The sequence below is a fragment of the Fusarium verticillioides genome, chromosome 6, assembly GCF_000149555.1.
Source record: "Fusarium verticillioides 7600 chromosome 6, whole genome shotgun sequence".
In the NCBI taxonomy this organism is placed as follows: domain Eukaryota; kingdom Fungi; phylum Ascomycota; class Sordariomycetes; order Hypocreales; family Nectriaceae; genus Fusarium; species Fusarium verticillioides.
In genome coordinates, this window is record NC_031680.1 from 1,812,162 (window position 1) to 1,825,865 (window position 13,704).

The 13,704-nt window shown below is 49.8% G+C and overlaps 4 protein-coding genes across 4 annotated transcripts; 1 reads left to right on the top strand and 3 right to left on the bottom strand.

The window, feature by feature from the left end:
• The first annotated feature begins 3,413 nt into the window (after window positions 1-3,413).
• On the top strand, window positions 3,414-6,448 carry FVEG_02208 (hypothetical protein). The gene is made up of 3 exons (XM_018889412.1): window positions 3,414-3,850; window positions 3,904-5,952; window positions 6,007-6,448. Exons 1-3 carry the CDS (start codon window positions 3,434-3,436, stop codon window positions 6,193-6,195), a joined length of 2,655 nt encoding a protein of 884 aa, XP_018745552.1. The 5' UTR covers window positions 3,414-3,433; the 3' UTR covers window positions 6,196-6,448.
• A 37-nt stretch (window positions 6,449-6,485) lies between these two features.
• FVEG_02207 (elongation factor 3) lies at window positions 6,486-10,404 on the bottom strand. Its single transcript, XM_018889411.1, has 2 exons — window positions 7,597-10,404; window positions 6,486-7,545 (listed from the first exon to the last, which is right to left on the bottom strand). The coding sequence occupies exons 1-2, from the start codon at window positions 10,209-10,211 to the stop codon at window positions 6,828-6,830; spliced, it is 3,333 nt and encodes a 1,110-aa protein (XP_018745551.1). The 5' UTR covers window positions 10,212-10,404; the 3' UTR covers window positions 6,486-6,827.
• Window positions 10,405-10,766: 362 nt separating this feature from the next.
• On the bottom strand, window positions 10,767-11,006 carry FVEG_02206 (hypothetical protein; the record flags this gene model as incomplete). Its single annotated transcript, XM_018889410.1, has 1 exon — window positions 10,767-11,006. The coding sequence occupies one exon, from the start codon at window positions 11,004-11,006 to the stop codon at window positions 10,767-10,769; it is 240 nt and encodes a 79-aa protein (XP_018745550.1).
• A 116-nt stretch (window positions 11,007-11,122) lies between these two features.
• FVEG_02205 (palmitoyltransferase ERF2) lies at window positions 11,123-13,211 on the bottom strand (the record flags this gene model as incomplete). The annotated part of the gene is made up of 2 exons (XM_018889409.1): window positions 11,123-11,896; window positions 11,949-13,211. 2 exons carry the CDS (start codon window positions 13,209-13,211, stop codon window positions 11,123-11,125), a joined length of 2,037 nt encoding a protein of 678 aa, XP_018745549.1.
• Between the last annotated feature and the right edge of the window lie 493 nt (window positions 13,212-13,704).

Here is a 13,704-nt window from a genome sequence, read left to right on the forward strand (position 1 = left end):
TGCGTCACGAGCTACTGAGGCTACCGAGATGTTTGCCTTCGCTGCCCTCCCCCCGTAGGTAACTGATTCATAGATGCTCTTCTGTTTTCTCACAACCGTGACGCAAGTATGGTAGATTACAACAACATTGGGGAATTCAGCATGTCAGGCAATACGATCAAACTTCGATAGAGACGAGTTTATGGCCACAAAGGCTGGTCGTGACCACGACACTGCCTCTTCGGCCCGCAGGATAGGAGCCGCCGAGCTCTGACCTTCTGACGGCGCTCTTCGTGGGTTTGTGAAGGCGTCTCGTGCCAAGGCTATACGTATCTTGGTATTTGTAATGAGGTGTTGGTGGTGTTTGAATCAGGTCTGCGGAACGAGCTTCTACTAACGTGTCGAAGGCGGAGGCGCCGAACTTCGGGAAGCGTAGAGGCGTCCTGAGTCTACCAGTGGATTTATAAGGCTAGTACAATAACGTCGAAAGCAAAAAGGCTGATGTTGACGATAAGAGCTACAGTGAGTTCTGGCTCGGTTGTAGGGTACCAATCCAAATCCGGATCCAATGAACGTTGCGGTGCGCTTACGACTGGTATGAGCCCAAGGTACCAGGGGAAGATCTGCAATATGAGGACTGTAACAGGTGAATCAGATTTCAATAACGGTGGCTAATTAACCATAGAGCAATCGTTTCAGGCACAAAAGAGTATGTAACTCTACCGCACATCACGGTTTGCATCAAGGTTTAACGCCCATCGGTATAGGGACTCGTCGCTTATCTGCAAGATACCAGATATAAGGTTATGTGCTTTATGAGCCATGGTCACAGAGCCAACAGTTACTGTGCTTTAGTTTCGGTAAAGCTGAATCCCTGTAGACTCATGCGGTGCCTAGAGTCTTGTGACTGGGTCAATAGGCGAGGGGAAAGCCAGGCCAGTAGAAGAGACCCAAGGCGTGTAAGTGAAAAAAAGGGTCTAAGGCGGAGGAGTGATTTTGCCCAAATAGTCGTTCGACTTCAGAACGGAAAGGACGGAACATGTCCATGATATGATTTTGATTAATATATCCGTTGCCTAATGAAGTCATAATCCCCTTGTCACCATTCAGGGATTGGTAATTCACTATCCGAGAGCGAGCGACGGAACCAAATATAGATTTCAAGGCTCAACACTTTAGGTCTACTGATGGCTGAGATATGATCGACAAATGTGTGAAACATCAAAACAAAATGATGGAAGTGCGGGGGTGCGATATGTGAGCTCGGACTGAAGATAGAGAAGCAGTCTTCAGCTGTAGGAGCTCTTTGGTGGGGGCCTGCAGAGGATGACTATCTTGGCAAACTGACTCTTGTGCCAACCGTCTTTCCGCGATGGTGAGTAGTGATAACTGACAAGTAGAATCTCGATCGCTGGGATGCCACCGTGGTCTAGGCCATCTGTATCGATTGCCTTATTGATGAGCGAGAGGCCGGTTCAGGTCGGCAGCAAAAGCACTTTAACCAAGGCTTCGATTCACGACTCGCCAGGGACATTCGATGCATTCCTTTTGCCATGCATTACTCTCGGGACGGCGCGAAGTTTGCAGCCATTAAAGCCACAGGCAATGGTAGACTCTGGGTCGGCCGGTTTGGTACTGAGGAGGAATGGTCAATGACAACCTATAGATGTGGGCAGTACCGAGTAAGCGTAACTCCCGGCCCCAATTAATAATGGAGGATAATTCGGTTTGTAGTAAGGTAACTAACTACCTGTGTTCCATTGGTAGTGTGAGGCTGTTATTGCATTCACGTTGCTTGCTTGGCTGTAAGATAATAAGTCAACGCGAAGTAATGCACAGTCAAGATTTTTGTTCCTGCATCAATTCAAGCCAACAAGGGGATGCAGGTACAGCCCAGTCTGCTCTTGTCCCCACGTCAGACTGCATTTCCTACTAAATTCTCCCTTAGTGACAAACATTGTGGCTGCCCAGGCCGCCTTCCCTTTCCGGAGCTCACAAACAAGCCACAACACGCCACTGAAGCTTCCACAGTGACACTGGGAGGGGCAGATCTGTCCCGCTTGCCCAATTTGCGTATCGATCGTGAAATACAGTGTGTGGTTGGTTCATATCTAAGATCCCTCTAGGCCTAATACAAAACATACTTTATCCGCAATTCCACTTTAGATGTGATAGTCGCACTCAGCCAAAACACTAACACAACCGAAACTCATGATAGTGACAGGCAAGAGATGTTGACGATATCAGAACTTCAGCTGTGCCTAGACACAGAGACTTCTTTATGATAGGCAGTTTATCGATCGTATGTAATCGCTCATCAACAACTCCATGCTCCCGTCACCCTACAGGTCCACGTCGTGTTTACAGGTTCCGGCTCTCCCGCTTCAACCAGTCCGCAGAACCAGACGCCACTTACAGTACAGCAAGTCTCTAGATCCAAGTGGCACGGTCCAAAAAAGGCAGTACTTGCCACATTATTACGTTCTGACTTCCTGATATGGGTCGTCCCCATGGATCGATCCTCTTGTTGGAGGATCACAAACAATAGGCTTGGCTCTCGATTCAAGCTTGGCATTCACGAGCTGGATGAGGTATCGGTCAGGTTTCAGAACGACAAAATGCTAACAACAAGCTTTGTCCCCACATGGACTTGTCTCGTTTCCAGCCACCCGGGACAATCTCTTGTGCCATGCGCTGGACCCCGGTCGACTAGTCTGAGACACGCCTACACCAAGACCAACAGTCTGGGAACCGCTAGCCACACTTTACGGCTCCAACATAATCGTTACCTCTCCGTTTCTTGCACGCTATTCCATCTAGACCTAGGGTTATCCGGCTCGACGTTGGTTGTAAGGCTTGCCTAGAGTCTAGTCGTGGTCATCCAAGTGGATGTCCGTGATTCGCTTCGTACAGCTTCTGTCGCGATGCCCGACCTCATTGTCTCGCTGTCTAGCCGCAGTGGCGTGGTCGCCGCATACTGGTTCTCCCTCCAGGCAAGAGAATAAAACTCTAACATGCTGGTCCCCGATTCCTTGGCTGAGTGAGTCTGGCGCAGAAACCTAAACACTGAAGCTCAAACAAGTTTGTTTAATTGGACCGGTCGTTGCACTCTGTGAGGTTTGATCCTCTCATCTCAGACCTTCACTCCCTCCATCCATTCTTTCTTCTGTCATTCGCTCAATAGGTGCAACTTCCTGTCACTCCTTGAACCTGTCTTCTTCTGAATAAGATATTCATGGTTATGAGTCTTTGAAACCTCACAGTCCTTCCAACAAAATCCATATACGCGGGATCGCTTCGGCACAGATCTTCACGACAGCCCGGTACCAGGAACAGACTTCTTGTTCTTGATATACGAATTCTTCAGGTTATTATACACCGGGCTTTGTCCCCAGACGCAGTCCTTCAGAATCTTGTTTTTGTACTTGCCAAGTCTTCGACAAGCACCGTCAAGATGGGTATCGGCAGTTACTTCAAAGCGGAAATCCCGCCTCAAACACCGATAGGACCTCCTCCCAGGAGGCCTAGCCACCGGCCATCAATGTCCCTTCACGCCCCAATCATCGAAGAGAAGATTCCTCCTGCTGCCGTGGTAGAGCTACATTCAGCAGCTGGGCCCAAGTTCACTGCAGGCCCTCCTTCAATTGCGCCGTCATCCAAGTCTGGCAACAGCAATCTCCTCGATGACATTAAGCATGAGGTCATGGTTAACTACCTGTACCAGCAGCAATGCTCCCAACTCTGGGTTGGGGATGGTTCTGGTGATATTGAGGGTGTTCTTCTACGCAAGTCTCGGGGCCAGTACATGGCTTGCCCACCTCAATTGGGGCAATCTCCTTTTGCAATCGCCTGCACGGCTCTCAATGTTCAGGTGTGTACAACTTGTTTTCCTGTGACAAGAGTGATTACTAACATATATCTTAGTGTGCGATGACTGTCAACTCTCGTGTCATCAAGACCTTCCTCCAATGGTCTCCTGATGCAGTGGATGTTCCATTGATGAACGGTCTTCGTGTGCAGATTCTGCCTACAGTAAATGACCTGCCCCGAGCTCGTAAGCATCAGTTCGCGGCTTTCATTGCTTCAGATGGTCTTCTTGTTGTCTGGGATGATGATGCACTGAACTTGATGGCACGAGCCAAGATCATTGAATCAGAGCTTATGGAGTTGGTATGGAACTCTGGCCAGTCAATTGATGAAGATGGAGGAGACTCTACTATTGCGGCGGAGTACGAGATCGATGAAGAGAGTGGTGAGATCAAGCCGGAAGCTCGACCAGTTCATCTGCAGAATGCTGTCCTTGTTTCCCTTACGCTCCTCCTCGTCATGGCCTCCCTCGGAGCTGCGTGGAGGCAGCTGGCTGTGGAGATAGCCATCGATGGCGACTACAAGCGACTTGGCCTCGTCGCTCTCTTCCCAATCCAAATATTCTTCTCTCTTTTCTTTGCTCAAGTCATTATTGGTTGTTTGGCACAAATCTTTGGTCCAATTCGCCAACTGACTATCAACTCCAAGTTCTATTCAGCACGTCCGCCACGAAGACTCCAGGGAGCCACTTTGCCTCATATTACCATCCAGTGCCCTGTCTACAAGGAGGGTCTGAATGCCGTCATTCTCCCTACCGTCAAGTCCATCAAGCAGGCCATGTCAACTTATGAACTGCAGGGTGGTTCTGCCAATATGTTCATCAATGATGATGGCCTCCAGCTTCTTAACGAAGAGGAACGTGACGCCCGTATCGACTTCTATGCCGACAACAGTATCGGCTGGGTTGCACGACCGAAACACGGCGAGGATGGCTTTGTACGGAAGGGCAAGTTCAAAAAGGCTTCAAACATGAACTTTGGCCTCATGATTTCTTGCAAAGTCGAAGAGCGCCTACAGCTCATCAAGCGCCCTGCCGATTGGAGCCAGTCTGATGAAGCCCTTGCCTATGAGCAGGCTCTCAAAGATGTTCTCGAGGAAAATGGCCGCGCTTGGGCTGACGGAAACATCCGTGTTGGCGACTATATCCTTCTCATTGATTCTGATACTCGTGTTCCTACTGATTGCCTCCTTGACTCTGTCTCTGAGATGGAGCAGTCTCCTGATGTCGGCATCATGCAATTCTCTTCTGGTGTTATGCAAGTTGTCCACACCTATTTCGAGAACGGCATCACCTTCTTCACAGATCTTATCTACACTGCTATCCGCTTCACTGTCTCCAACGGCGATGTTGCTCCTTTCGTCGGCCACAATGCCATCCTTCGCTGGTCTGCTATCCAGCAAGTTGCTTACCAAGATGAGGATGGCTATGACAAGTTCTGGTCCGAAAGTCACGTCTCTGAGGATTTCGACATGTCTCTTCGTCTTCAGTGCAATGGCTACATCATCCGTCTCGCTGCTTGGGCCGGCGATGGCTTCAAGGAGGGAGTGTCTCTGACCGTCTATGACGAACTTGCTCGATGGGAAAAGTACGCATTTGGCTGCAATGAGCTGCTCTTTAACCCCATCCGCACTTGGCTATGGCGTGGTCCTTTCACGCCCCTCTTTCGCCGCTTCTGCTTTTCCAACATTCGTTTCACTTCCAAGATCACTGTCGTTTCTTACATTGGCACTTATTATGCTATTGGAGCTGCGTGGATCATGACAGCAGCCAATTACTTCCTGATGGGTTGGTTCAATGGATATCTTGACAAGTACTACCTTGACTCTTGGCAAGTGTGGTTCTCTATCATCCTTGTGTTCAATGGGCTCGGTAACCTCGCACTTGCTATCATGAGATATCGCTCTGGTGAGCGGACTCTGGGCTATGCCATTTACGAGAACTTCAAGTGGACTCTTATGCTGGCTGTTTTCCTTGGTGGCCTTTCCCTTCACGTGAGCCAGGCTCTTTTGGCACACATGTTCGAGATTGACATGAGTTGGGGCTCCACGTCTAAGGAGGCTGAATTCTCCAACTTCTTCATTGAGGTTCCCAAGGTCTTGAAGAAGGTAAGCTTTATTCATCGATATCTATAACGATCAAATGCTAATACATTACACTAGTTCCGTGTCTCAATGACATTGTCTTTGCTGGTCATTGTCGGTCTCATCATAATGGCTACCGCTGACTTTATTCCTCATTATTGGCGCATCAACGACTTTGTTGCAATCCTGCCCATGGCCACTGTCGCCGGAAGCCATTTTCTGCTACCCTTGGCATTGAATCCTGCCCTTATGACCTTTTCATGGTAGTTCTGGCTCAAGTACCGCCCAAAAGCCTGTCTATTCCTTTTCTTCTTTTTGTACTGTCTTTTCATCAGACCTTGAGTCAACGGAGTATAGAAGGATCATACCCAGTAACATTCGTCTTCATGGCTAGGCTTTGAGAGCCTGCCTGTATATGTAACAACAGATAAAGCCTTGGTCAAAACAGAGGTTCAATTGAAGTGACACTGGCGAGTCATTGGTGCTCTTAACATTAAACTTCTATCGACACACATTCCATCACCTCGATATCTACAGTGACATTTGCTCTCACTTTATGGTTCACTCAGTCAATAAGCGAAGGACTATTTGAGTTAAAAAATCGAAAATAAATCACCACAAAAGTAGGGAAGCGAATCTGTAGAAAGTTTGATTTGATTCAAAGCCGTCTATCCCAAACCAACGCCTCTATACCATCCGTTCAGGTCTATCTGAGTATGCAAATACCATTCATTCTTCATAGCGATACCGCATCATGCATAAATGAGGTGATGCCTTCATTCTCCTTTTGTAAACAACCGCCAGATACCGCACAGCATGGAGACTTGTTCATATCCGCATAGTCTCAGAACAAAAACACACACGAGAGCAAAAAAATCAAAAAAATCTAATGAACTTTTCTAGTTGTCCTCGTCGTCGGTGTCAGGAGGGTGAGGAGTACCCTTAGGGCTGTTGAGCCATTCGATGTGACGAAGTCTGCGGCGGACCTCACGCTCCTTGAGCTCCTTCTTGGTCATTTTCTTCTTCTTCCTGGCCTTGAACTTCATATCCGAGTTGTCCTCGATACCACTGTTGACAGCGCTGCTGACGACAGAGCTGGCGGCAGTACTGTTGACGCCGCTGCTGGGACGACTGTCCTCGAAGCGGTCGAGACTGACAGCAGTGTTTCCTCGAAGGGCAACACGGCCGTCACGGACGTGCCATTGCTCGGAGCAGAGGGCACCGACAAACTCTTCATTGTGAGAAATCAGGATAACACCGCCCTTGAAGTCACGAATAGCAACTGCAAGACCACCGAGGGAGTCACGATCTAAGAAGTTGGTAGGCTCGTCAAGCACGAGAAGATGGGGGTTGTTCCACATAGCTCCAGCAATGACGACCTTGACCTTCTGACCTCCGGAAAGAGAGCCAATCTCGTTGTGATTGGCGATCTCGGGGTCGAGTCCGAGATCCTCGAAGTGCTTGGAGATGACCTTGGGCTGAAGCTCACGGTAACCGAGACCCTCTCGGGAAGCCTCGTGATCGTCGAATTCCTGGACGAGCTTGTCGAATCCAAGCTCGGTAAGAGTCTCACGAGAGATCATGGTGTTGTTCTTGGGCAGGAGACCTCGCCACTTACTATTAAAAGTTAGTAATGAGCTTTGTGATAAAACAATGAAGGGGGCTTACACTTCGTATTGGAAGGTCTTCTTGTACTTTGAACGACCAACCAAAGACTCAATCTGGCGTGGAGACTTTCCATCCTTCAGATCAACCCACTTGTCCATCTGAGCGCGATCAGCATCCGACAGAACACGAGTCTGCTTCATGTGAACCTCACGGTCGTCACCGTGCTGGTAACGCCACTGAAGATACTGGTTAGGGGTCTTCTCCAAATGCATCTCAACGTGCTCTAAAGCATGCTGCTTGATATAGCCAATACGGAGGTTAGGGTGCTTCTCAACCTTTCCGGTGGTAGGGATGGTCTCGCCGGTAAGAAGCTTGATAAGAGTCGATTTGCCAGCACCATTGGGGCCAATGATGGCAACACGAGAAGACAGACTCAATTGACAAGAGACTTCCTGCAGTGAAGGCTTCGTCGCACCGGGATAGGCGTATGAGACGTTGGACATGCGGATGATAGCGCGGGTCTGAGACTTGACACCAGTCAGGATACCAGGAGGAGGAAACTTGAATTGGACCGTAGAGGCGGAGAGAGTGTAGTAGCTCTTAGCCTCGGGGCGAATCTTGACGAAATTGGCAAGGTTACCCTTGTAACAAGCCAGCTTCTTGTTAGGCTCGTAATGGTAAATATCAGTTGTGACATTGTCCAGGAATCCGGAGTCGTGAGAAACAATGAGACTGGTGATATCGGGATGAGACTTGAGGTAGTTCTCGAGCCAGGCGATGTTGGCAACATCAAGATGGTTAGTGGGTTCGTCCAGAAGGAGAACGTCGGCACGCTGGAGCATAGCTCGGGCCAGAGCCAGCTTCATCTTCCAGCCTCCAGAAAGAGAACCAACTCTTTCAGCCTGTCGACCCTCGGGGCCAGCAGTGAAGCCGAACTCGGCCAAGACCTCAGAGATACGTTCGCGGCCTTGAGTGGCAATCTCAGGGTCCTTTGCAACGAACTCGAGAATGCTGATGTCAGCGTCTTCGCCTTGGTTGTGCTCGACATAGCAGGTACGGAGAACGTCTTGAGGGGGGAATCCCTCGAGCTTTCCATTAGCAATGCTTCGCATGAGGGTAGACTTTCCAGCACCGTTGCGGCCGCAAAGACCATATCGGTGACCCTTGAGGAGCCGCAGGTTGGTGTGTGACAAGAGCAGCATACCACCATAGGCGAGAGAGAAATCTGCGTTGACAATCTCGACCTCGCCGTCGTCCTCCTTCTCAGGAACACCGTACCGGCGGTGGTCCTCATCAACATAGTGCTGCTGAATAGTGTCGGCGATCTTTTGAGGAGCCTCGGTATCCTTCACAAAACTCTTGATATAGGGAGCAATTCTTCCAGAGATGCGGTTGACGAACCGGTAGTTGACATCGATAGCAACCATGTCGGAAATATAAGGACGGGCCTGCTTCCAGAGGTCCAGGCTTCCAGTAAGGCCGCCGTTGGCCTTGATCTGCTCATCAAGAATCTTGGCTACGTCGTCTCCAGCGGTACGAGCGACGACGTCCTTGTCGTCTCCCATAGCCTTCTCCATAGTGGCGAGAGCGCGTTCAGCGACCTCACGAACCTCAGGGAGCGAGGCTCGGTCGCAAACACTCTTGACACCAGGGATCAGCTTGGGCAAGAATGTTCGGGCCTCGATAGGGTCGTGGACCAGTTTTGTCAAGTTTTCGACGATAACAACAGTCTGTCGGAGAACCTCCTGGGCAGTAGTGGGGTTGTTAAGGGATCGCTCGAGGAAAGGGGTCAAAAGAGCCAGGACGGGTGAGGTAACGATGGCGACGAAGGTGGTTTGAGACAGAGCGTGAATAGCCTTCTGGAGAGTCTGAGACGAAGGGTGCTGCATGGTATCGATAAGAAGAGGGATACGAGGAGCAACATCATCGTTGGAGAGAAGGGTAGTGAGAGAGTTCATGGTGTGAACGGCTTGCTTCTCGACCTCAGCCTTCAAGTCATGCATGCCATTCTCGACGACGGGGATCAAGCCAGCGAGCTTGGCACCCATGGCCTCGCGGAGGATATCCTTCTCAAGGGCCTCCTCTTTGGTGCCTCCAATTGAAATTTGGGCCTTATCAGCCATCTTCTGGAGAAGCTTGTAGGCACCAACGGTTCCTTGCCACTTTCCGGTCTTCTTGGAGAGATACTCGGTAAGAGCAGGAAGGAGACCAGCGACGAGAGCCTCGGGGCTCAGGATACCAAAAGCGGCATCGAGGCCATACTGGGCGGCCTCACGGACGACAGCGCCCTTATCAGAGAGAGCATCAAGAGCGCAGCCGACAAGACCGCCATCCTGGAGGAGAAGAACAACTTCGCTGATAGGCTGCCGAGGGAGAAAACGCTCAAAGACGGCACCTAGAAGATTCTGACTAGACTCGCGACGAAGACCCGACTTCTTATCAGCGGCAGCCTTCTTGATCTCGGCAATGATGCCGTACTCGTTCAAGCCGGCAACGCCAACCGAAGAGAGGATAATCTCGCAGAGGCCATAGCATGCATCGATCGAAGCGGCCGAGGTCTTTGCAGTGAAGATTGTGTTGAGGAGGTCGTTGATGGTTTCTTGAGATGGCGGGGGCGGGGCCTCATTAGATACCATCGTCGGGTCCTGCGACGGCGGCGTAACGGGGTGAGGCATCGTCTATCGGTTTCTTCTTATAAGCAAACAAATATAGACGATTAATGGGCCTCGTTGAGTATTAGGTACAGTTCCAGGAGAGGTCAGCAGGAACAGAGGAGAGAAAGGGAAACACAAAAACCACGAGGCCCTTGAGGGAAAAATAGGTAGCGAGCGTAGAAAAAGCGCTGCTTACGATGGATGTTATGGAGGTAAAACAAAGCGACTTTCATAGGTTGGGCGCACTACCCTACCTCTAGTCCTAAATTTCGGTTTGAATTTTTTCTTATCGTTAGCGGCGGTTGTCTTATCGCCATCCACTCGGAGACTCCGCCCCACTAACTAGAGCCTACCTAGGTAACCTACAAGAGGTATCCTTGGCCTTGTTTATTTCCACGTGCATTCCGGGGACTCATTTAGTGGACTCGAGCTCGATATGCGATTCAGAGTTACCCATCCAGAGGCAAATTACAATAAATGTATTACCTACCTTGTCAGTTACCAATTCATCCGATCAATATTCTGGGCATCACTCCATATGGGTAAAACAAGCTCGGGTTTGTGAGAAAAGTGAATCTAGTGGCTTAAACTGACTGTGGTATCTAAATAAAGTCTCAGATGTGTATCAGAGCCAGGGCTCGTCTTCCCAGTCAATGCCCGTTCAACGCCCGCATGTCGGTGGCTATACCATAAGTTACCGACTTTTCCAGAGTCTTGACTAAAAACCAAAGGGGAATGAATGCGTGAAGTATAGTCGACTAGTTTAACATAAGGTAGGTAGGGGGTATAATAAAATAAGAAAGAAACAGGCATCATATCATCCTGACCGCCTCACATGATGAATACTTCCCAGAAGCTACGCCATCTTGAAAAAAAGAAAAAAGAAAAATACAACTACAATGCAAGAGTAAAATTCCACCTCAGTGCATCAGCTAATGACTGTGTTCACTTCTCAGAGCCACTGGACCTTGGAAACCAGAACTTCCAGGGACGACGTCGTGCATTTCCAATCCCTGTGAGCTCAATCTCGGCCGCTTGCCTCGTCGAATGCCTAGGCGTTGGTCGCCTTCATGATAATGCGCCTTGAACTGATAATATGTGGGTTGTCGGGGGCGACATAGAACGACAATAAAGTTCTTCAACATGCTGGCCTGAGAGAATGCCCTGAAACGCTCCTTCTTAGCAAACTTGTGTGAGTTCATGTACTCTCTCGTCGTTTCGCCTCGCGCCATGAGGAAGATGTGATATCCCATCAGAGCAGCAGGATAAAGGAAGGAGATAAACCCAAGGAATACCAACGCAAAAGGAACTCGGAAGTGGTCGATAGCTTTTCCGAATGAGACACCTTCACGATTCCTGTAAAGCAGAATCTGTGTAAGAGAAGTGGCGACAAGGTAGACCGCGAGGATAGTTGCGGATGTAACAAAGGTAAAGAAATATCGGTAATTACGTTTCCCCACACAGTTGTTGAGCCACACGCAGTGATGATCATGCGTCTCGATACAGTTATCGCATAAGCGACAGTGGTGGGCACGGGGTGGTCGCCAGATATTGCATGTCCTACAGTGCTTAACCGGAACTTCCATGGCGGCTGTTGATGATTCGGCAGATTTTATCAATGCCCAATCTGTCGTGGGTGGGCTCAGTTGGAGAGGGTCGTCGTTGTCGTCGACAGGGGGGAACTGGTGAAGATTTCGCGGAAGAATCTGACAAGCATTAGCCAACGCGCACCTTGATGTGAACAAGATATGGACTTACCCCAGGATCGGTAACAGAGGCGTGGATGAAGGAAGAGAAACATATATACGCCAGGTATGCGAAAACAATAGGTATCGCAGGCGATACATGCTTCCATAACCAAGGTGCTTCAAAACCAAAGAACAGGGCGCAAGGAATGATGACAAAGATACCAGTCGCAATATTAACAGGTCTCCCTCTTGTGTTTTGCCAACGACCACCAAGACAGAATACCGTGTTGCCATCGAAATACTGATAAACACGTCCGAGGTCGGATTTCTGATTTGGCTTATGAGGGACGCGGGGATGACGCTCAGTATGAGAGTCTACAGGTCTGAACTGTGGTGAAGATGCGGACGAAGAGAGTTTCTCAGCTCCCTCGGTACTGCGATTCTGACTTTGCTGGCCTTCGTTACTTCGGCCCGGCATTAGGAAGCTTGATCGAAACGACCGTGGAGATTTGATCGGGCTGGGCAGGTTGTGTAGGTCCTTATAACTCTTGTCCACAATGATGTTGTGCTGAAAGTGACCTGTATCAGATGTCTTGCCTTGTTGAAGAGGACGAACACTATCCGTCAAACTCCCCGCAGGATAATGGCCATGACTAGGGCTCGTATTCGCTGTTATTCTGTCCAAAGTTTCTTGTTCCGTCATTTCCGTGCCTCGGGATGGTGGAGATCGCGTGTTTTCGTCATTGCTTGTTTGGCGCTGCAGTTGCGCAATGGGGTTCGATATGATACTTTGCCGTGTTTGGCTACCACTAGCTTCGCCGTGCTCATCGAATCTTTGTTGTGACGTTGGCGATGTTGGTGACGTTGGTGAGGTGGGAGACGCTGGCGACATTTGACTCATTGTAGATGGGCGATGCGATCCTCCTCTTTGCGCCTGTAATTTCTGCGAGCTCATGGGTCGGAAAAAAGCGTGCGACTGCAACGATGGAACATGGCTTCTGCTTGATAAGCTCGGCGCTTGACTTGTCGAGCCGGCAGTCGAACTCTCGACACTCCCTCTCTTCGCTTGTACGCCAGAAAGATATGTCTTGTTACGCAAAGACTGACCCTGCCATGGACCCCTGGAAGACGCTCCCGTTCGCGCAGTATCCGGCCGGGAACCCATGTCCGCACTTCGAGGAATGCTCATTCTGTTCTTCTGCAACTCTGGCCCGTCCCCGTCCTCGCTCGCGATGTCCGTCATTCGAGAAGAAATTATGCTCGGCGGCCGGGCCGCTTCGGAACGGGAATTGTGTGGTGCTGAGAAGCCATCGTCATCGGATTTCGCGGCCATAGCGGTGGCAATGTTGAGTAATGGTGTCGTTCGTAGTCGTCTACCTGGAGACGACTTTACAGGAAGTCTTGGTCGAGATTAAGGGAACGGTTGCGCGTAAGGTCAAACCGAGTTCAGCCTCCCATTCATTCAGAGCCTCGTTAAATTCGTCGGCTGGCCAGTGAATAAGGTAGGTAGGTAGTGTCGAATGATATCCAAAAGTGAAATCGGCACGGTCGGCAGGTTGGTCGCGTTACGCAGTACTTTACAAAGGAGCCAAATGAAGGGATGGAAGGACAGGGGTGAGAGGATACGGGTTTCGATCGTGGAAAAGGGAATTAGGAGAAAGTGGTCGTGAGAAAGATACCTTAGGTAGCTAAGCACGGCAGGTAGGTAAGGTAAGGTAGGGAGCGCGCAATTGGAGAGTTAAACCAGTAAGTAAAAGAGAACGTAAAGGGCGGCCAGCAACGAAAAGAAAGGTGATGGGATGTTGACAAGATGAAGAGGAGATGTA